This window comes from Biomphalaria glabrata, chromosome 1 (genome assembly GCF_947242115.1).
Source record: "Biomphalaria glabrata chromosome 1, xgBioGlab47.1, whole genome shotgun sequence".
NCBI classification, from domain to species: domain Eukaryota; kingdom Metazoa; phylum Mollusca; class Gastropoda; family Planorbidae; genus Biomphalaria; species Biomphalaria glabrata.
In genome coordinates, this window is record NC_074711.1 from 71,812,324 (window position 1) to 71,837,136 (window position 24,813).

Below are 24,813 nucleotides of genomic sequence, written 5' to 3' on the forward strand. Positions count from 1 at the left end.
TGTAATAGTTGAAGGTCTATTCAAATTTTACAATATAAACTCATTGTAGAGATTTTGTATTGTAAAGAGCTCCTGGAATGGCAATGGTGACCTGGAGTTAAAGGTATGACATAGATGACGCAAGTAAAAAGTCATTTAGTAAAAGTTCTTTGGTCTGTGTTTTTAATAAGTGTACAGTTCTAGCCTTGAACTACGCTGTCCTATGTTTCTGAAGAGATAAGCGATCAAATCAATTACACATGCACCGAAAATTAAAACCAAGAAAACTCAATCTGAACAATTATTTCAATCATAAAAATAAATAACAGGATTGCCAACTTTAATATCAAATAAAAAATGTGTTAAAAATCAGAGCGATTTCAATCTGGCAAGTAATATCACTAATTAGAGGGGAAGATGTAAAAAAAAAATTAAAACGTCATACAAATTATGTAAAGACTTAAAAGACGTCATTCAACTGATGTATAAACTTGCTTACAAGCTCGGGTGAACAATGAAAACTAAAACAAAATGCAGAAAACCTATTTCAGGAATAAACATAGCAACTAACCCAAATAATAACCTAAACCTTCACATTTACATCCTTGCTTTCTTGGTGCATACGTGTTTAGTGCTTTAAAGTGATACTTTTTTTATTTGATTTCTTGCAGAGGAGGCGGATGGGGGGGGGGGGGGGGGTCTATTCTGTGCAGAGTGTTCATTGTCTGACGAAATAAGTGACTTGAGACAGCTCTGGGCTTTAAGGGGGGATCGCGTTTCCGATAGCTTCAAAAAATGACAGCTTCCGGTCACAATCGGACTTGAGCGTTAAAGTGCTTCTGTATACAACCTAGATTGTCCTAGATCTAGTTTTTACCAGTGAATAATCTGGCCAGGATTGAGCACCGAACTGCCCTCAATACAATCAAGAGCTCGGTTTGACCGAGCTTGTGTATCCCATCATTCCTGGGTATCATGGGCGTAGCCAGGATTTTTTTTCGGGGGGGGGGCGGGTTTGGGGGGGGGGGGTGGATTTTTTCTCCCCCCCCCCCCGCGAATTTTTTTAAACTATGTATTTATGTGTGTGTGCCTACATAATCTTTATTACATTCTGACCCTTCATTCTTTCGGAAGACGATTAATGTGCCTTAGAATAGGTTCTTCCAAGAGTTAGTGGAAAAATTTTAGATTTCCCGCCATCACTAGCAATGGGGTCTGGGGGAGCGCTAGGAGCTCCCCCAGTGCGGGGCGAAGCCCCGCCGCCAAGCACTATTTCTGATATTGAAAGCCAACAAAATGCATATTCTGAGGTATCTACCGTGCATTTTCATGCTATTAAAAATTTCTATTTTAAAATCCTAATGTGCTATTCTTACTGAATTAGATCCTCCCGCGCCGTTCGGCGCATTTGCCGTCAAGCTGTTTCCATAAAATTGTAGACTCCCCGACATTACTAGCAAGTGGGTCTGGGGGAGCGTTAGGAGCTCCCCAGCGCGGGGCGAAGCCCCGTCGCCAAGCACTATTTCTGGTATTGTAAGCCAACAAAATGCATATTCTGAGGTATCTTCACAGCATTTTCCTGCTATTAAAACGTTTTATTTTAAAAACCTAATGTGCTATTCTTACTGACTTAGACCCTCCCGCGCCGTTTGGCGCATTTGCCGTCAAGCTGTTTCCATAAAAATCTGTCACTGGTAATGTCTGAAGCCTCTTCCCACCTGCCATGAGGACCTCCATGAATGAGTGGCGTCAAGTTGTACTAGGATATCATTGCAACTCTTCTTATGCGTAATTCATTTTGTCAGAGAACATGTCCCGCAAACCTCATGCGTCGCTCTCTCACAATCTTACTAAGGGGTCGACTACCAGTTCGGCATAGGATTTCCTTGATTTAGACCCGATCTCTATAACTGACTCCTAAAATCTGTCTTAGCCATCTTTGTTGAGCCACATTTAGTGTTTTTCAATTTCGGCAGATGACTATTCACTGCAGTTTATTAATGGAGCCCTACCACTGGTAAAAATGTGTAACATCTCTTGAATACGCTTTTAGAATTAAGTGACTGTAGTTTGCTTTAGATTTTATATTGAAAAGAGAAGTTTTATCGTCAAAATCTTCTGTTGGGGGTTTTCCACCTCAAAATGCTCTGTAGGGGGAACTTAGACTCAAAACCATCTGGAGGGGTTTTAAACTTTAAAAAAAAGCCATCTGTAGAAGATAGGTTTAAACTCAAAACCCCCGATTGGATTGGCTACGCTCAAATAATTTTAGCGTGTAATTTGCTTTTTTTTTTTATTGAAGAGGTATTTTTAACATCAAACCCCTCTGAATGGGGGTTTAAACTCAAAACCCCTTTTGGCAACGCTCATAGCATTTTGAGTGCGTAATTTGCTTTGTTTTTAATATTAAAGAGATTTTTTTTTACCTTCAAACCCCGCTGAAGTGGGATTTAAACTCAAAACTGAGTCAAAGCCCATTTAGCTACGCTCATAACATTTTGAGTGCGTAATTTTTTTTTGTTTTGTTTTATAGAAGAGGGGGATTTAACTGCAAAAACCCCAGGTAGGGGGTTTAAAACTCAAAACCCCTGGTAGGGGTTTTTAAATTCGAACCCCTCTGGTAGGGGTTTTAAACTCGAACCCCCCCCCCCCTGGAATGGGTTTTTAAAACTCAAAACCCCCTGGTAGGGGTTTTTAAACTCAAAACCCCTTTCGTTGTGCTGGGGCAAGTGATGGTTTAGTATTAAAATCTCACCTAAAATAAACAAAATCAAAGCAAAAAATCAATCACTAAATTCCGATCCCCCCCCCCCCCACCGGGGGGGATTTCATTTCGGGGGGGGGGGGTTTGAACCCCAAACCCCCCCCTGGCTACGCCCATGCTGGGTATACATCTTGGACACGTTTAGTATCCCGTCATTCCTGGTATACATCTTGGACACGTTTTGTATCCCGTCATTCCTGGTATACATCTTGGACACGTTTTGTATCCCATCATTCCTGTTATACATCTTGGACACGTTTTGTATCCCGTCATTCCTGGTATACATCTTGGACACGTTTTGTATCCCGTCATTCCTGGTATACATCTTGGACACGTTTTGTATCCCATCATTCCTGTTATACATCTTGGACACGTTTAGTATCCCGTCATTCCTGTTATACATCTTGGACACGTTTTGTATCCCATCATTCCTGGTATACATCTTGGACACGTTTTGTATCCCATCATTCCTGGTATACATCTTGGACACAATTAGTATCCCGTCATTCCTGTTATACATCTTGGACACGTTTAGTATCCCATCATTCCTGGTATACATCTTGGACACGTTTTGTATCCCATCATTCCTGTTATACATCTTGGACACGTTTTGTATCCCATCATTCCTGTTATACATCTTGGACACGTTTTGTATCCCATCATTCCTGGTATACATCTTGGACACGTTTTGTATCCCATCATTCCTGGTATACATCTTGGACACGTTTTGTATCCCATCATTCCTGGTATACATCTTGGACACGTTTTGTATCCCATCATTCCTGGTATACATCTTGGACACGTTTTGTATCCCATCATTCCTGGTATACATCTTGGACACGTTTTGTATCCCATCATTCCTGGTATACATCTTGGACACAATTAGTATCCCGTCATTCCTGTTATACATCTTGGACACGTTTAGTATCCCATCATTCCTGGTATACATCTTGGACACGTTTTGTATCCCATCATTCCTGTTATACATCTTGGACACGTTTTGTATCCCATCATTCCTGGTATACATCTTGGACACGTTTTGTATCCCATCATTCCTGGTATACATCTTGGACACGTTTTGTATCCCATCATTCCTGGTATACATCTTGGACACGTTTTGTATCCCATCATTCCTGGTATACATCTTGGACACGTTTTGTATCCCATCATTCCTGGTATACATCTTGGACACAATTAGTATCCCGTCATTCCTGTTATACATCTTGGACACGTTTAGTATCCCATCATTCCTGGTATACATCTTGGACACGTTTTGTATCCCATCATTCCTGTTATACATCTTGGACACGTTTTGTATCCCATCATTCCTGGTATACATCTTGGACACGTTTTGTATCCCATCATTCCTGGTATACATCTTGGACACGTTTTGTATCCCATCATTCCTGGTATACATCTTGGACACGTTTTGTATCCCATCATTCCTGGTATACATCTTGGACACGTTTTGTATCCCATCATTCCTGTTATACATCTTGGACACGTTTTGTATCCCATCATTCCTGGTATACATCTTGGACACGTTTTGTATCCCATCATTCCTGTTATACATCTTGGACACGTTTTGTATCCCATCATTCCTGTTATACATCTTGGACACGTTTAGTATCCCGTCATTCCTGTTATACATCTTGGACACGTTTTGTATCCCATCATTCCTGTTATACATCTTGGACACGTTTTGTATCCCATCATTTCTGGTATACATCTTGGACACGTTTTGTATCCCATCATTCCTGGTATACATCTTGGACACGTTTTGTATCCCATCATTCCTGGTATACATCTTGGACACGTTTAGTATCCCGTCATTCCTGTTATACATCTTGGACACGTTTTGTATCCCATCATTCGTGGTATACATCTTGGACACGTTTTGTATCCCATCATTCCTGTTATACATCTTGGACACGTTTAGTATCCCGTCATTCCTGTTATACATCTTGGACACGTTTAGTATCCCATCATTCCTGTTATACATCTTGGACACGTTTAGTATCCCGTCATTCCTGTTATACATCTTGGACACGTTTAGTATCCCATCATTCCTGTTATACATCTTGGACACGTTTAGTATCCCGTCATTCCTGTTATACATCTTGGACACGTTTAGTATCCCGTCATTCCTGGTATACATCTTGGACACGTTTTGTATCCCATCATTCCTGTTATACATCTTGGACACGTTTAGTATCCCGTCATTCCTGGTATACATCTTGGACACGTTTTGTATCCCATCATTCCTGTTATACATCTTGGACACGTTTTGTATCCCATCATTCCTGGTATACATCTTGGACACGTTTTGTATCCCGTCATTCCTGTTATACATCTTGGACACGTTTTGTATCCCATCATTCCTGGTATACATCTTGAACACGTTTTGTATCCCATCATTCCTGTTATACATCTTGGACACGTTTTGTATCCCATCATTCCTGTTATACATCTTGGACACGTTTTGTATCCCATCATTCCTGGTATACATCTTGGACACGTTTTGTATCCCATCATTCCTGGTATACATCTTGGACACGTTTAGTATCCCATCATTCCTGGTATACATCTTGAACACGTTTTGTATCCCATCATTCCTGTTATACATCTTGGACACGTTTAGTATCCCGTCATTCCTGTTATACATCTTGGACACGTTTTGTATCCCATCATTCCTGTTATACATCTTGGACACGTTTAGTATCCCGTCATTCCTGTTATACATCTTGGACACGTTTAGTATCCCGTCATTCCTGTTATACATCTTGGATACGTTTTGTATCCCATCATTCCTGGTATACATCTTGGACACGTTTTGTATCCCATCATTCCTGGTATACATCTTGGACACTTTTAGTATCCCATCATTCCTGGTATACATCTTGAACACGTTTTGTATCCCATCATTCCTGTTATACATCTTGGACACGTTTTGTATCCCATCATTCCTGTTATACATCTTGGACACGTTTTGTATCCCATCATTCCTGGTATACATCTTGGACACGTTTTGTATCCCATCATTCCTGGTATTCATCTTGGACACGTTTAGTATCCCATCATTCCTGGTATACATCTTGAACACGTTTTGTATCCCATCATTCCTGTTATACATCTTGGACACGTTTTGTATCCCATCATTCCTGTTATACATCTTGGACACGTTTTGTATCCCATCATTCCTGGTATACATCTTGGACACGTTTTGTATCCCATCATTCCTGGTATACATCTTGGACACGTTTAGTATCCCATCATTCCTGGTATACATCTTGAACACGTTTTGTATCCCATCATTCCTGTTATACATCTTGAACACGTTTTGTATCCCATCATTCCTGTTATACATCTTGGACACGTTTTGTATCCCATCATTCCTGTTATACATCTTGGACACGTTTTGTATCCCATCATTCCTGTTATACATCTTGGACACGTTTTGTATCCCATCATTCCTGTTATACATCTTGGACACGTTTTGTATCCCATCATTCCTGTTATACATCTTGGACACGTTTAGTATCCCGTGTGCCACTTCCAGATCCAGCTGAAACTTTACACAATTATTTACTGTCCATGAGAACACATGGATCAAGAAAAACAAACAATTAGTTGTCAACAAAAATAATCACACTAATGTAGAGAATTAGGTCTTTCGTTCAAAATTGTGAAACAGACTAACAAAGTCTTCTATTTTCATAAGTAATTGAATAGCTCAGTGGTAAAACACATCAGCAATCCATCACGGAGGCTCCAGTTCTAATTCAGACTCTTTAAAATTTTTTTTTTTTTTTTTTTTAACAAAGCTTAGGCCTATATAAAGTTACTCTGTCTGTTTGTTTGGTAAACAAAAAACGCTATTTCTCCCACATCCAATCTGAAGCTGAAATTTTGCACTATTATTTCTTTGACATGCCAACACAAGAATCAATGTAAAAAAAAAAATATTATTATTTAATTATTGATAATTAATTATTTTGTTTGGTATCTTGAACAAGGGAAAGGCGTTTTTCTCGACTGATAAGGTGTTATTTGTTGAAGTAGTCCCCTTTATTCTTTGTACAAAGAAAAAAATTGCAAATAACTATAAAACCGTATTTCATGAGCAGCCCTAGGCACAGTGGTCACCCTGGAAATGTACATTTTTTTATTTTTTTTATAGTTATACTGTTTTGTCTGGTGTAATGCACAAATTCCAAGACAAATTTTCTTACGGATAATAAAGATTATTATTTTTATTATTATTGGCGTGAGGAGGCTGGGGAGACCTTAGCTCTCGAGCTGTATTTCAGGACGCTCACTTATTTATTAATACATTTTTTAAAATACGATAACCAAACTACCTCTTTCTTCTCCTCCTATCTTTTTGAACTGGTGTGGATATGTGATAGGAGTACAGCGTACTAGAAAGCTAGACCATGAAATAGCGCCAAATTAAATTAGAACACTTGATAAAAATATTTCTGATCGCAGAGATTTATTATTGTTATTCTAGATCTATTACAAATGTTATTACATGACTGATCCAAACTAAATAGATCCAACAGCACTAAATATAAGATGGCTGTATTTTTTTATCAGTTACTCCCCTTCATTGAATAACTTATTTTGACAGTACTTAAGGCCAATAAACTAATCGAAAGGGGAAGAATTAAGCCAGACACAGAAACACACTTTGGCTTACACACACACGCAAGTTTGTTTTTTTTCCATTTTACAATTAATCTCTTCCATGTCTTACAAATTAAAAAAAAAAGCCAAAACTAAACATGAAGAAGACAGAAAGTACTAGACCTGAACAAGAAAGAAAGTACTAGACCTGAACAAGAAAGAAAGTACTAGACATGAAGAAGAAAGAAAGTACTAGACCTGAACAAGAAAGAAAGTACTAGACCTAAACAAAAAAGAAAGTACTAGACCTAAACAAGAAAGAAAGTACTAGACCTAAACAAGAAAGAAAGTACTAGACCTAAACAAGAAAGAAAGTACTAGACCTAAACAAGAAAGAAAGTACTAGACCTAAACAAGAAAGAAAGTACTAGACCTAAACAAGAAAGAAAGTACTAGACCTAAACAAGAAAGAAAGTACTATACCTGAACAAGAAAGAAAGTACTAGACCTAAACAAGAAAGAAAGTACTAGACCTAAACAAGAAAGAAAGTACTAGACCTGAACAAGAAAGAAAATACTAGACCTGAACAAGAAAGAACATACTTGGTTATGTTGAATATACACAAGAAGTACTTGCCGTGTTAGTGTATGAACAAATAATATCGTAAACTAACATTAACATGTTAATTGTCACTAAAAATAAAGATAAACAAAATTCTTCGATATGGGATTCGAACCTACGACATTATTAGCGTTCTATCAAATTTGCTAACCAGCCATACTATTATGTTCAAAATGTTCACCTGAATTCAATTTTTCCCACATGTGCTTTCAATTAACTTCCAACTTGTGACTGAAGAAAATGTGAGCTATTAATAGAAATGACAAGAAAATCGAAATGTCCATCTCCTCAAATCTACTGTCTCCTAGCTAAACACACATTTGTAGTAAACTTTTGATAAGAACATGCTAAGTAGTTCTAACAGACTCTAGACTCCTACAAAACATTTGAACCAATCCAATGCAATACTTATCATTCTTTGTGTATTCCTTCCAGGGCATCTTTGTCTCCGTTCTCTACTGTTTCATCAATATAGAGGTAAGTGACATGACCAATGTCTAGAAGTGGTATCACTAACCTCGTCTCTGTTCATGGCGCTTTTGTTTTGTCTGAGATATATCTATGTTTTATGTACTGAAGTTTCACGACTTTTTGTTTCAGGAAGTTTTTGAGGAGACTTCCATGTCAAGTTTATTAATGAGCTGTTGTTAGTTTGTTTACTGTCCCTATCGAGAACGTTTGTGATTTTGAGTGCCTCTAAGATTGATAGTTTGTCCTTTTTATCCAATGTCAGGTTAACATTCGTTACCTTAAAGTGTAACATCTTGATTTTGGTTTATTTTCACCCCATTTATATCTGACCTACTAACTAGTCAACAAATGATGTCTCAATGGGTCTAGGGAAGTAAAATAAAAAACAAGGTAAAGTCAGGCCTTTTGGACTCTAGGGCAGATGATGTAAAGGTCATCTGTTTCTGTGGCCTACGAATAACAAGGGTGTCATGCGGCCAGAACAACAACCAACCGTCTTTATTTTTCCCCAACTATTGTCAGATACCCATTAGAGCTGGGTTGTCAGATACCCATTAGAGCTGGGTGGACTTCAGAGGCGCCCAAAGATTCCGAAATAAAAATCCCAGTCTTCACGGGGATTCGATCCCGGGACTCCCGGTTCGGAAGCCAAGCGCTTTACCGCTCAGCCACCGCGCCTCCTTCTAGGGATGTAGGAAACATGAAAATTGGAGTGGGGAGGGGGATGGTCACAGTCAACGTGTGAGCTGGTGTCCCGTTGCGGCCATATTTACTTCTGTGTTGGACTGGACTGTCACTGGACATCCTCATTCCTCCTAATTGTGAAAGATCTGATAGACTAGACACAATGACCTTGCTAAACTCTCTGTCTGTTATTTCCTAGTTTTGATACTTTACGTATAGAGAGTTTTCATTTTTTTTAAATTATAAAATCGGCGCAATGTGCACCGAACAGTTCAATAAAATGTTTAGGATTTGGTCGAGATTAATATCCAAAATTGAGAATAATGTCAAGTATGTTTGTTTGAAGTATGTGTTGAATTATCTCATCATTTTCTTTGATATTTATGTTCCCCCCCCCCCAAAATCCTTCTACGTTCTTTTGTCTATGTGTGCGTAATAATTACTTCATGCCATCCCCTTTTGTTTTCAATTGCATAATTAAAAAAATCAAAAGCAGTTGCTCTATTTCTAGTCTACTTTATATCTTCGTGCCCACCTCTTTCTTAATTCATCGATTTACCACGGTTAAATAAAGATGTGTTTATGTCACCTGATATAACCCGACATAAATAGGTTCAAAGACTTAGTGCATAGAGGAAAAAAAAAACAACAATTCTCATTTTTGTTTCAGGTGCGAAACGCCATCAAAAAGAAATGGCGGCGTTGCCTAACTAACCGAGCACTCAACACTAGAACTCGACGACAAGGGTCAAGGACGTCTTCCTACTTCCTTTCACAAAGTGAGGTACCAGCGAGACGAACCCAAAATTTGAGTAAGGACTGTCAATAGTATTTAGCATTCAAAGGGACATAATCGGAGATATTCTATAAACAAGACAGTCATCATGAGTTATCTCCTTTTCTTTTTTTTAGTCTTTTAGAAAATACACAGGAAAAACTTATATTAACCATCTTATATTTAAAAATTTTATATTTACAATATCTCTATGAATAATGTATTACAAATTACTCTTTTCTATAGACATTTTTTTTTAAATGTCCAGGATCCACAGTAGTCCGTGAAAGAGACTACCATTCAATGAGTGTGTTGACTGCAGTGCCAGTTCTTCATGCCAGTTCTCATCCGTTTGATTTGAAGAAAGTGTCCTTGTGAGCAGCCTCATCACTTGGGACTTTAGAGAACTTGACTTCAAAGTCACTTTACGTTGATTTTAGATAACTTGACTTTAAAGTCACTTTAAGTTAACTTTAAGATTACTTTGAAGATGGCGTTTTTCTTTACTTGAATGTGACTTTAGAAGTTGACAACCTTGTATGTGGATTTGTGATGTATGATGAAGTCAACAACCTTATACTGTGATGTGCAATGTATGATGAAGTCAACAACCTTATACTGTGATGTGTGGTGCATGAGTTCGAAGCCACGTGAAAGTCTTTTTTTGTTTGATTTTAAAACTTTAAAATGTGTATTTTGACGACTCTATGACCAGAACTTTAAGTTGATTCGAATGGTTCGCGCCCTGAAGCAAAGCAATAAATCTTTTGGCAACTGTTTCATTTCACTTACATTACAGAATATTGTCTTGATACTTAGTTGCCAAGGCGGATTTAGGAGTCACCTACAGAGCTCGGGTCACAAATAAGGAAATCATATGCCTAACGGTCTTTCGACCACTTCATGATGAGTTAGGTTTGCGTGACATGTCTACCAAAAAAATGAATGTCCCTATGGCAGCAACAAAATGGAGGCCGAAACGATGAAAACGCAAAAGGTAAGTCATGGTATATTTTGACATCGCACCTTTATGGAGGACCTCAGGCAGTGGATACAAGCTGGGAAGGGGCTGCAGACGTTGCTGGACAGATTTCTAAAAAGTTTTCCGCCAATAATTGTTAATCTTAATATTGAAATGTATTTTAACTTTCACTGTATTGATGAAACTAGCAAAAATTAAAGGATATCATTTTAGTAATTTTTGTAGAAATAGAAGCATGGTTCTCTCATTGCGTCCTAGCATGTAATAATCATGCCATCAGCATGTACAAATCGTTCTCCATTGATTGTATCATAGATTTGATGGCTTGGCGTGACTTAAACATTTTTGTGAACACAATTAAACAATTATTGTTGAAATTATATGTTGATATTAAATATGCATTAGTCCAATATTAATCAAGAAAAGCTAGGTTTAAACTCAAAATAAATTCTGTTTAAATTCAACATAACTTTGGTTTAAAACCTAGAAAAAAATTAATTAGATAAATGTTTGGACAGCAGAGGATTTTTATTCCTTTTTTTTTCTTTTTTCATCGACCCAAAAAAAAGGACGCAATTTTCTATGTGAGTGTGTGTGTGTATTACTTAGGAAATCTTTTTCTTAATTCATCGTTTATTTACATCGTGTTCATTTTTATTGAAATTGTGATTTGTGAGCTACAGAACTCTCAAGACTCCTTTGTACTGTGTACAGATTTTATTCTTTAAAATTTATAACTACATTTTAAACCAGAACAGATTTTACAACAGCGTTTCCTAGTATATATATAGAGAGTATTTACGGGGCGATCTATATAGGTGTACACTATTGATACAATTAATGATATTCCTTCTGGTGTGCATGGTGTGTGTCACTGCTGTCTGATGTTTGACACTAATGTCTACGCGTTTGTCAGTGCGAGTCGATGCTCTCTAGATTTCACCTGCTGACTGCTTCTATCACGTGTCCTGTCTGTGCTACGCGTATCAATTCTGTCTACTTATGTCGAAGTTGTGTGTCGGTGTACAAGCTGTCCATCATACATGCTTTAGACCCCTCTACCTATACCTAAGAGATTGTTACAATCTAATTGATGAGAAATCTAAATAGAATTCAATATCCCAGTGCCTACTGTAAAACTATCTATGTTTGTCTTAAAACTAAATCAATTGTAACATGAACTTTTTCTTGCTCACGTCACGCGCTTCTCAGAATTTACATTAAATTTTGCGAAAATACGTGAACAGAAAAATAGTCAATAAACTTTCTCGAATGATTTTAAAACTTACTTTTTTTTTGTTATTTGCTGTTTGAAACTTACTTTTTTGGATTATTACTGTATAAAACTTACTTTTTTTGTTATTTGCTGTTTAAAACTTACTATTTTGGATGATTACTGTATAAAACTTGCTATTTCTGATTATTACTGTAAAAATGTACTTTCTCTGATGGTTACTGTTTAAAAATTACTTTTAATTACATCAATCAAACAAAATCTTATCAATAATTGTGGTGTGTATTTCATTTGCATTGTATATTTTGAAACTTTAACTAACTGAAACCTCTTATGATCTAATACTTCAGTTTATGTCTATATGATATTGTATTAAAGATTCGTATATACGTCCAGCGTTTAATGACTTATATTTTAGGCTGTATTGTCTGCTACACGCCCCGTGCTGATAGAACTTGAGAACTTTGTTTTCCATTTTATATTCTTACAATGTTAGAATGTTTATAAAGTTACAAGGAGAGAGATAGAGAGACAGAGAGAAAGAGACCAAGAAAGAGAGACAAAGAGAAAAAGAGAGAGTTAGAAAAAGAGAGAGAATAGATAGGAAAGAGAGAAAAAGAGAGGTAGAGAAAGTGAGAGAACGAAATAGTGACAGGGGAGAGAAAGAGATTGAGTGAGAGAGAAACAAAAAGAGAATCGTGTTTGTGTGTGAGAGAGGAAGATAAAGTAATGAATAGTCTTTAAATATTTCTTGAAGATCGTACACGTTTATAGCACTAGCACAAACCAATGCTTGGTAGGACCTTTAGGAACGGAAGAGTTAACTTAAATAACCTGTCTCTTCGTGTCATTTAGTAGTCATCTCAAAATAGAGAATCCATTCATTATGTGATGCTTGGTTCATTACATTATTGGCATCTCTGAATTCTACTGGACTTGACTTGTACTGCCCTAACGAAGGAGCAGCGAGGCGGACAGCCCTCACGAACCGCGCCCTCACGAACCGCGCCCTCACGAACCGCGCTCTTCTGTCTGCAACGGTTCATGTCTCGAACCTTTAGGAACGTTCGGATTTCATAAATCAAATCCGAAATTTCTTATTGAAGGGAGATAAATATGAAATAAAAACAACAGAAATTATGTAGATTCATTCCCTGTGTGTATAGCGCAAGGCAACATCCTCCATAACAGATGTACATATCAAACATGACAGCCTGCGATCACACCCAATGCAGAAGTTGTGAAACTAATCACCAATGTATTATAATTTACATGTAAAAGGAGTTCAAAATACTCTTTCAGGCTTCGCTTAACCAGGGCAGAGTACCAAAGGACGGGAAAGAAACTAATGTCACCCCCCTATTTAAAAAAGGAGAAAAATCTGACCCAGGAAACTACAGACCAGTATCACTTACCAGCATCACATGTAAAATCCTAGAACACATAATATGTAGCAACATCATAAACCACTTAGACAAACATAATGTCCTCACACCATACCAACATGGCTTTAGGAAATATAGATCATGTGAAACACAACTAATAGGACTAATTGATGATTTTTCAAAAGGTTTAGATAATAGTGAACAAGTAGATGCTATCTTACTAGATTTTTCTAAGGCTTTTGACAAAGTTCACCACCATAGTTTGCTTAAAAAATTAAAATATTTCGGAATTAATGGTCCACTGCATCAGTGGATTAAAGATTTTCTGATAGGGAGAGAACAAACTGTAATAATAAATGGCTCTAAATCAACACCGATAACAGTAAACTCAGGTGTACCGCAAGGAACAGTCTTGGGTCCACTACTATTTTTAATTTACATAAATGATTTACCAAATTGCATTACTTCAGGAACAAAAATCAGATTATTTGCAGACAATTGCATAATATATAGAACAATAAAAACAACACAAGACACAGATATTTTACAAAGAGAATTAGATGAATTACAGAAATGGGAATCAAATTGGAGCATGTCTTTCCACCCAGAAAAATGTCAGTTGTTAAGAGTAACAAAAAAACTAAAACAAATTAATTCCACTTATCTTATTCATGGCAAACCAGTAACACAGACTAAAAACGCAAAATACCTAGGTGTTATAATAAATGAAAAACTGTCATGGAATCCACATATTGATGAAACTATTAAAAAATCAAACAAAGCATTAGGATTTATTAAAAGAAATTTCTATAAATCAAATAAGAACAGAAAACTAAAATGTTATTTAACCTTGGTTGGGCCAATAATAGAATATGCATCCTCCGTTTGGGACCACCAACTCAAGAAAACATTAAGAAACTGGAACAGACACAAAATAGAGCAGTGAGATTCATAACAAACGAATATTCACATTTGATTAGAGTAACACCTTTAGTAAAATCACTAAATTTAGAAAGCCTTCAGGACAGAAGGCTCAAAAGTAAAGTAGCAATTATACATAAAACACTGAACCATAATCTTCAAATACAAAAACAAAATTTAATAAAATACTCTGAAAGACACAAAGATAAAGGCACATTCCTCGTCCCATATGCTAGGACAAATTTGTACAAATACTCCTTCTTCCCTAGCGCTATTAGAGCATGGAATGGGTTGCCTGAGCTAGCCAGGAAAAGCAGTGACTTGGCAGAGTTTAAGTCATTGGTTAATATGCATGACTAAATGCATGACGCGTAGGACGTAATCATCTTCTTTTTTGAAGTAACGTCTGTATTATATAAGATAAGAAGATAAGAAGACTGATAAATTGTTGAAACACTACTGCAAAAGAAATTAGCGTACAATTATTAAATACTATGAGCTGACAATACAATCTAGTTTATTGACATTAGTAATTTTTTTTAAAGACATTAGTTAATTTAAAAACAAATATTTTAATTTTTGGGCGTTTCACTATCAACCAAATAAACAATGTAAAGCACGCTAATTTTCCCAACTTAAAAAGGTTCCAGTGGTAATTTCAATAATTTAGAAAGAGCATAGTGTTCAATGTATTTTGAAAGTAAACAACAGATGTCTCGGTCACGGCCCTAGTAAGTCTCAATCCATTCGTCTATGTACTTTCATGAAAAAAAAAACAATATATCTGTGTGTCTAAGTGTGTGTCTGTGTATATGTCTATTTCAGATTTCATTAAAATGATGAAATCAATGTAGAGATCTATGTCCCAATTCCGTTTTCCTCGCTGTTTGATGTTATTGGTAAAGGTCAAAGCTTGAAATTAAGTGCGTCCTTAAATATCAGTCTGTGATGCAAGAAAATTGACTTTTGACGACTTTATGTTGAAGCTAGAACATGAACTTTTGACGACTTTATGTTGAAGTTAGAACATGAACTTTTGACGACTTTATGTTGAAGTTAGAACATGAACTTTTGACGACTTTACGTTGAAGTTAGAACATGAACTTTTGACGACTTTATGTTGAAGTTAGAACATGAACTTTTGACGACTTTACGTTGAAGTTAGAACATGAACTTTTGACGACTTTATGTTGAAGCTAGAACATGAACTTTTGACGACTTTATGTTGAAGTTAGAACATGAACTTTTGACGACTTTATGTTGAAGTTAGAACATGAACTTTTGACGACTTTACGTTGAAGTTAGAACATGAACTTTTGACGACTTTATGTTGAAGTTAGAACATGAACTTTTGACGACTTTATGTTGAAGTTAGAACATGAACTTTTGACGACTTTATGTTGAAGTTAGAACATGAACTTTTGACGACTTTATGTTGAAGTTAGAACATGAACTTTTGACGACTTGATATAGATATATGGACAAGAATTATTTCTGATTTAATATCTCTATATCGACATGAAACTTGTAGTACGGATGTAACAATAGATATCTTTAAGGACTTTCTGTTGACCCTGTTTCATTTGTTTAAATTATTTTTACCATAATGTCATCCTAACAATCCAATTCAATAATGTTATATTTTCTTGACAAATATATGTTCCTGATCTATGGGAAACTCAAGAGAAGATAAACGTGGATGCCATCTTGGAATAACAAAATTAAATAATATACTTTAGGATCTTACCAGACCAACACATCTACACTTACATTTATTAACATTGAGAGCCCACACCCACTATTTTGTCTTATGCTCCAACACTTTAATTCAATCAGCGCTAAATCAAGCAGACACTTAGAATTAGCAGAACTCAGTCGATATGTAAGCCTAGCACACCAGGAACAATGAACGTCAGACCAACATGACATCAGGTGTCAAATTGAAGTTAATCCTCTTAGTTGGCGATCACATTGTAAAAAAAAAACAAAAAAACTGCCAATAGTCTCAGAGCTATTTATCTGTCTCTCTCCCTCTCTCTCTCTGTCTGTCTCTCTCTCTGTGTTTCTCTTTCCACATTGTCATCTTTTATTTATCTTTTTTTTTCTTAAAGCAAAAATCATTCTATCCTTGATGCATGTCTTTCATTCATAAAAAAAAAAAAGATAAATAAATTGATAAATAAATTGATAAATAAATTGATAAATAAATAAAATATGGAAGCGCAATGGCTAAGTGGTAAAGCGCTTGGCTTCTGTACTGAATCCTGGTGAAGACTTATTTTTTTTTATTTGTACCCAACTCTCATGGGTACCTGACATTAGTTTGGGAAAAGTAAATTTGGTCGTTGTGTTGGCCACATGACACCCTCGTTAACCGTGGGCCCCAGAAACATATCTTTACATCATTTGACTCTATTAGCCTGTTGGGAACTTTACTTTACATAAAAGATATATAAATAGATGGATAATTGTTTCCTTCCACTGTAGCTCCAAGTTTGTACGGAATATAAATATTTAGGTGGTAGATGAGCAAACACATTTGTTTCCCTTTCTTTACAATCTCATATCCCGTCCTTGACCTTTGACGATAAAGCGTCAGTGAACATACTCCATTTCTCAAGACAGAATTCGGGGAAAAGAGCGCGCTGATGACCTTTGTTTGACTTTCAAAGAATCACGTTCAGCAGAAGGACAGACTCCGTTGACTGTCAAATGTGTCTAGCTGTGCAGACGATGCCGTCACGCGCCCGGGGACACCGCCACAAAGACGTATTATTGGAAGGTTTCTTTTTTTTTTTTAGGCATTGAGCTCTCTCTTCCTTGTCTCTCTGGTCTGGTGACATGACATTCAACTAAATGCAGACAACTGCCGGTGTCGATCACATTTGAATCTAGAAGTGAAAGAAAGTTTGTCTGCCATTAAAATACTGCCCGACGGAAGTGAAACTCTTTGACTTTGAGGGTACAATTATAGACTGAAGGCTTAGCGAGGATGTGGTGAGAGAGAGAACCGAGGGCAATACTAGTGGAGATGTTCATACATGGCGGACGACTAAGATTAAGGCTAGATCTAGCTTTTTTTTTTTTTTTTGGTGTAACCGGTGTACAAACTAAAGAAAGGGATGATAAGCTAGGTGTTTTTTCATGATCTATCACAATTGTGTGTGTGTGTGTGTGCACTAGTTAGAAGTACAGAAAAAGATTTTCTAAATTCTACCGTAGCAAAAACAATTTCAATATAAAGGAAGTATTCTACATTCACTCTATGACTTCAAACTTAGTTTACAATAAAATGTCAACTAGCGGGAATAAAGAAGATCAATTATCACGCATTGGAATAGTGTTCAAATTAGAGCTGATTTTTTTTTTTATTAAGTTGGCAGCAGTTAAGTTCCATTCAGCGCCCTTGAATTGTAAAGTTTATCATGAAAAATCTCCAATGGGCCTCATTCACCGAAACGTACGGTCACGTGACAACCATCAACTATTCACTTGTGTGTATAGAATAGTATAGATTAGTACTGGAAAGATGGGGAAGCAATGCGATGCATTTGACTAATAATTATGAACATAAAAAAGAATGGAAAAAAAAAAAAAAGGTTTTCATCGTTTTCCTGTGAGCAATCCAAAGCTATGTAAAGAATGGGTTGTCAAACTGAAACGAAAAAACTTCACTGCAAGTGTACACTCTGTAATATGTTCAGAGCATTTTGAGGAGGACTGTTTTATTTACCAGCCTTTTACAAGTAAGTAGATAGATCTATAATCTATAGAATCTAGATCTAATCTATATTTATATTCTAGATCTAGAAGTATTATACTAATATAATAGTAGTAATACGGTGGTATTTAAGTCTTTGACAAGTAGGCCTAGAAAAAAATGACCTAGATCTAGATATACATGATAAGAATCTAGATCTAGATTGACTAGATCTATATAAGTCTAGAGAATCTAGATCTAGACAAAATAGTTTAAAATATTAATTAGATCTAGTAATCTAGATTATTCTAGATCTACTCAAATCTATATAATCTAAATCTGTAGACCTATTCTACTATTCTAGACTAGAGTCTAGAACTCTAGATCTATATTTTTTATATTCTAATTCTATTAAATTTACAATCAGAAGTAGATCTAGACCTAGATTTTGAAATCTGATTATTATTCAAAGTTTATAAATTAAATTTAAAGAGCATGTAAATAATAAAACAACTAGTCTAGATAGAATATTTCATATTTCTAGATTAGACTAGTGTCATTAGTGACTAGACATTAGTAAAAGTAGATCTACTAGTAACTAGATGGATCTAGTCAATCTATAGAATAAGATATAGACTATAGAATTCTATTAGCGTTGATTCGACTTTAAATAATACTAAACAGCCTATTATTATTACTATTAATATTTGCTAAATTCTGATCTAGTTACAATCTAGTACGGTAGTAGTATATTAAATATCAACTTAGATTCCTACAAGTAGGAAAAAAATAGTGGATCTAATGTTAATATTTAATCAGTAGGCCTCCCTATTCATATGTATTATTAGGTTTATATGGCTTATTTTCAGATGGTATATAGATCTATAGGTCTAGTAACTTTCATGTAGATTATTTTGAAAAAAAAATAAATTTTGTTTTATAACTAATATACATTATATTATTATATATTCCATTTAGATCGCAGACTTCTAAAGCCTGGTGCTGTGCCGACCAAGTTTTCTTTTTCCAAAAGTACACCAAGCCGAAAAAAGACCAAATATGAATTTAGGTCAATGTTTTGAAATACTTCAGTAATTATGTTTTACATTTTTTTATCTTAATTGTAAATATTTTTATGATGAGCAGACAGAAGACCAAAAAGATGTTTACAACAGGCGGGCTTGCAACCCCCTGCACACTGACACTCTCCTTCAATTACCTGAAAGAATAAATATATATTTTTTAAATTAATAATTACATATATTAATGCATTAAATGTTCTAAAATTAATAGGTGTGCATAGACTAATTTTATAACCCCCCCCCCCCCACGCACAGGTTGTAGATTATGCCCACTTCGCATACCTCTTGCACTGCCTCTGAATATATGATTTCTAATTTAAACTAAATCTATAATGTAGATAAAATGTAGTAGACATCTAGATTTATCAGTTTAGAATTATATTGGATCCTACAATGTTCATGACTTAAATTGTGTTAATTACATTATAAATCTTGTCACTAGGTGATAAGTAAATGCTATATATATCCTGAATTCTAGAACTAGCCTTATTCCAGAAATAAACTCTAGAATCACTCTAGACAATTGTTTCTCAAAATGTGTTCCACAGAACCTTACGCCTGAATAAGTGTTCCATGAACTACTGGAATAATTAATTAGTAGGCTACCATGTGAATAAATCTCTTAAAAAAAAAATAAGAAAAGTTTTCCGCTAAATACTCATAGTGTGCGAAGTGTTCCGTTTTGAAGGAAAAGGTTTGGGAAACACTGCTCTAGACAGTCTAGACTAGGACTATAAGTATAGATCTATATATAGCTAGATCTAGTGAAGAAGGTCTTAACTACAATAAAGAATTACATAGCATAGGCCTATAATTCTATATCTCAAAGTAATCTAGATCCAGGTAGATCTAGAGACTATATTACTAGCTAAATTTATAATCTATATGTTATTATTTATAATGTAGATCTATTACATAATTAATAAATTAGTAGATCTATAGGCCTAATCATACATTTTTAACATTTCTAAATTTTCAAAGATCAATTCACAGGACCAGATCTAGGTCTAGATTAAAATTATAATATTATAGATTTAGAGTTTAGAGACTATTAGAGATCTAGTTTTTTTTTTTTTTACTAGTTTAGATCTAGAATCTAAATCAAGATATATGTTCTAAGTTTGATCTATCAACTTAAGTTAATCTTGTGAGTCTAAGTCAGTCTAGAGTACGAGAGTCTACAGCAAGATCTAGATGTATATTTATATTAGATCTAGAAGCTAGTCTATCTAAAAAAATCTAGATTAGATAGAGCTAAGTAGATCTAGATAGTTACTAAATTCTAGAATTTCTATCTAGACTAGTCTAGAGTTTAGATCTAAAAGTCTAGTAGATCTAGATCTAGTCATAATAGTGCCTGGTAATCTATTCTAGATCTAGACCTAGTAGGCCTATCTAATAAGTTAAATAAGTCAATAACTTATAAGTACTAGACTCTAGATCTAGTCTTTAACTTTAAGTAAGTAGATTGACTAATCTAGACAGATCATAGATCTATAGGCTACTGTATAGTAAGATAGTCATAGATTCTATGGTAATTTAAAAAGAGCTTACCTTTCCATTGTAGCTAATCACTCCAGTAACATTGTAGGCAGAACGTTTCTTCATCTCGGCTTTGACTCGAGCCTGAACGTAGTCAGTCGTAGTGACAATGTCTGAATGTGTTTCTTTATCAGATTCAGACTTAAAAACTTAAATCTAGACTCTAGATCTAATATCTGTCACAAAATGTTCTTTGAACAACATTTGTCCTTTGATAATGACGTGTCTGTAATCATTTTCACATGCATGTGCTGCATTTATAACATCGCAATATTCTAACAAGTTAACAAAAGTAAAATTTACAAGCAAGAGTGGTTTTCTAACAATAGATTCCATATTGGTGTCTAGATTAAGCTGATGGTTGTCACGTGACTTGAGGGGTGTTTGTTTACGATTGGTGAATGAGGGCCATTGTAGATTAATTCAAAAATATCAAATCGTGATGTCATCTGTGATGTATTTAATATCCAAATTTATTAATTTGCCTTTACATTACAAAAACTATATATTAAATAGTTTACAATATGTTTTTAAATATGTATGACCTTTTTATACAAATAACTGTTTTTCATTAAAACTCAGCATGACAAACAAACTATGTTAATGTTCCTGGTTTTAATTTCACATACTTTTCAATAGTTTGAATAACTTTATAAGTAATTTTCTCAATAAAATGTGAACTGTGTAATCTGCTCTTTGCTTACATTTTGATTCCTAACATCCGGTTTACAGTTTGAAATCACCACAAGACGGTAGTATAGAGAAACAAAAGTAAGTGATAGAGAGACAAGTAAAAAATGTGGGATATATATCTAAATGGTATAAACCGCTTGACTACCTATCCAAGTTGGCCAGTGTTCGAATCCCGACTGAATCTGACTCGAGTGTGTGCTGAGCGCGTTAAAGTAGCACTTAAATCTTCTTCACTCATTGAGTGCGGAGCGTCTATCCCATAGTCGGTCTGTCTGCCCCTAAACGCACAGAACGTCTATCCCGTAGACGTTTATACCCTACCTTTGTTTCGTTGCATTTTTAAAATTAAACTTTTTAACTAACAACAGTGGAACTATTTTTACTTTATAAAAGAGTTCTTCATCCTTTGTTACATAGAAATTAGAAGCTTTTGGCTTTATTTAGACATTTATTTTTACTTTTTTTTACGATGTAAAAAAACGTCGCCATGACTACGCTAGTCCAAGACACACCCACAATGTTTACTACTGAAGAAACTTTATAATCATTCTAAAATTTATCACAAATAAATAGTAATAATGAAGAATTTGATCTAGATATATACATAGATTTATTTAGATTAGATCCAGGTAGGTCTAAATTAAGCATATTTATTTATATCTATATATATATAAACTATATTGTTAGTATTTAGATATAAATCTAATATTGTCAGTAGGCTAGCCCTAGATTTTAATTTTAGATTTTATTTTGTATCTTATATTTAAATAGAATGATGTTTACATTTTCACATTCTCCATTCATTTACTTTACTTTGATACCAAATATGTTACTATAGCTTCATTGGTACTTGAATAATAAATTTTTGTTTTAGGAATGTTTGGAACATTTTCTTTTTTTTCCAAAAAAGTAGCATTTTAAAAAACAACACCGCACTCAATGAGTTCAGATACGTGTTGCACATAAAGTTTTCTGTCAATAGATACAATGTCCATGAAGATATTGCATTTCCAATTGTGATGCAGGGTGACCCATTTGTCAGCATAACATTTGCGGTTGCGCACAGTATTTAGGTCAGAACACTGTGTTGCGCACAGTATTTAGGTCAGAACACTGGTCAGCGACAATCACAGGAACTACTTTCAGACGTGACATGTAATGAATTACCTCTTCACTGTAAATTAATACTAACATTATTTACATACAAGATAGATCCAATTTCCTTGAACATATTACACAAGGTTTAGATCCAATTTCCATGAACATAATAAATAAGGCTTGTCTTCGAGTTCGAAGATTTATGAGAAGTGCAGCATTTCTCCTGGCTAAGCAGCCCCAGCTGCGACCTTCATATTTTGTCACAACCAAAGCGGACATATCCATTGTCTTCTGGTGGTCGAGTTAAATTTTCTCTTTGCCGTCCAGGTCTGTCCTTGGAAGTGGATTTTTTTTTTGGTCTCAAATGTCTAGTCCGTGGTTTTCGTAAGTAATGTCCAGATGTCTCGTTCTGAAGCCACCTGCAGCTAGGTACTCTCATCTATGTCTGTCAAAGAAAGTTGCGTGTAAGCTGGCCTTTAAAACGTTTCCATAGGGCACCTCTGTTAGTTCGACCACCTTTCAGTTCAACAAAAAAGAATGCCTTTGGCATACGTTTGTGCTTCATATGTGATAAGTGCCTGCCCATCGTAACTGTTTGACCATAAGAAGTCCCTCTATATTGAAAGATATAGGTAAATATCTCCATTCAAAACCTACAGCCGCAGCAGATTTCAAAATGTTTCGTATTGCAATTGACGGATTTTGGCGACTTATCTGTAGCGGTACAAACAACAGTTTTGAAATCAGCTATGAGGAGCATGCATGGGACCACTACTATATGGGACCACCACTATATGGGACCACCACTATCGAAGTCCTGTCCAAGAAGTTTTAACCTTCACAAAGGATCTTTCCTCCATGGGAGAAATAGGTGGGGGTGTCTACTGTAGGTTCCACAAGTATGATTGACAGCAAGAGATATTAGAACAATTGTTGAGTGATGATTAGGGAGGAGAAAACCTTGTTACTCAATCGACTCATTCTAGATTCAGTGCTCAGACTTGGCATCACATTTATGCAGCTGGATTTTTAAAAGTTGGTTTAGGATAAACCTCTCCAGAACTAATGTAAGCACTAGATTCACATGTTTCTAATAATAATGGTTTATTTCTTCTTTCTTTTTTTTTGTTCCGTTGGTGTGTCACGAGTACCGCAATTAAAGTGGTCCTCCGTCCAAATTAAAGTGGTCCTCCGTCCAAATTAAAGTGGTCCTCCGTCCAAAATAAGGTTGAGAGTCAAAGTAAAAGAGCGATAGAGTCAATGTGTGTGTGTGTGTGTGAGAGAGAGAGAGAGAAAGAGATTCAATGTAAGAGATAAAGAGACTAAGAGAAACAGAGGTAAAAAGAGTGAAAGAGAGGGAGAGAAAGAGAGATAAAGAGATAGAAACGTATGTAATCAACAGCGTATCAACACATGACATCACGTGGGTGTACTCCTATCAACTACCACGTCACATCAGACCTAAATATCCCCTGACTCACTTCTTTCTCTTTCAGACCTAAATATCCCTTGACTCAATTCTTTCTCTTTCAGACCTAAATATCCCCCGACTCGCTTCTTTCTCTTTCAGACCTAAATATCCCTTGACTCAATTCTTTCTCTTTCAGACCTAAATATCCCTTGACTCAATTCTTTCTCTTTCAGACCTAAATATCCCTTGACTCAATTCTTTCTCTTTCAGACCTAAATATCCCCCGACTCACTTCTTTCTCTTTCAGACCTAAATATCCCCCGACTCGCTTCTTTCTCTTTCAGACCTAAATATCCCTTGACTCAATTCTTTCTCTATCAGACCTAAATATCCCTTGACTCAATTCTTTCTCTTTCAGACCTAAATATCCCCCGACTCGCTTCTTTCTTTTTCAGACCTAAATATCCCTTGACTCAATTCTTTCTCTTTCAGACCTAAATATCCCTTGACTCAATTCTTTCTCTTTCAGACCTAAATATCCCTTGACTCAATTCTTTCTCTTTCAGACCTAAATATCCCTTGACTCAATTCTTTCTCTTTCTTTTATCCTCATTCCCATTATTTCCTCTACACAACTGACCTATGTTTATTGCAAGGTCAATGAAATAATTTCCTGCACATTCCACTCGATCTCGGCATTTTTAAATGATTACCTTATCTTTCATAGTGACCACACTATTACATATGTCTTGGTATAAAAAGTAAAGCAGATGATGTAAAGGTCATCCGTTTCTGTGGCCCACGTTTACCGAGGGTGTCATGTGGCCAGCACAACGACAAA

General features: G+C 35.6%; 1 protein-coding gene and 1 long non-coding RNA gene across 2 annotated transcripts in view; both read left to right on the plus strand.

Moving 5' to 3' along the window:
- The window catches only part of LOC106075668 (calcitonin receptor-like), a 128,432-nt gene extending 115,970 nt beyond the window's left edge, over positions 1-12,462 (plus strand). The window contains exons 11-13 of the mRNA XM_056012520.1: positions 8,430-8,471; positions 9,820-9,961; positions 10,193-12,462. Of these exons, the coding sequence (XP_055868495.1) occupies positions 8,430-8,471; positions 9,820-9,961; positions 10,193-10,302 (294 nt within the window). The 3' untranslated portion in view covers positions 10,303-12,462. The remainder of the gene's footprint in view (positions 1-8,429; positions 8,472-9,819; positions 9,962-10,192) is intronic.
- A 4,520-nt stretch (positions 12,463-16,982) lies between these two features.
- LOC129923106 (uncharacterized) lies at positions 16,983-19,982 on the plus strand. Its single transcript, XR_008775030.1, has 2 exons — positions 16,983-18,192; positions 19,125-19,982. It is a non-coding gene; the product is annotated as an uncharacterized LOC129923106 (long non-coding RNA).
- Positions 19,983-24,813: the final 4,831 nt, after the last annotated feature.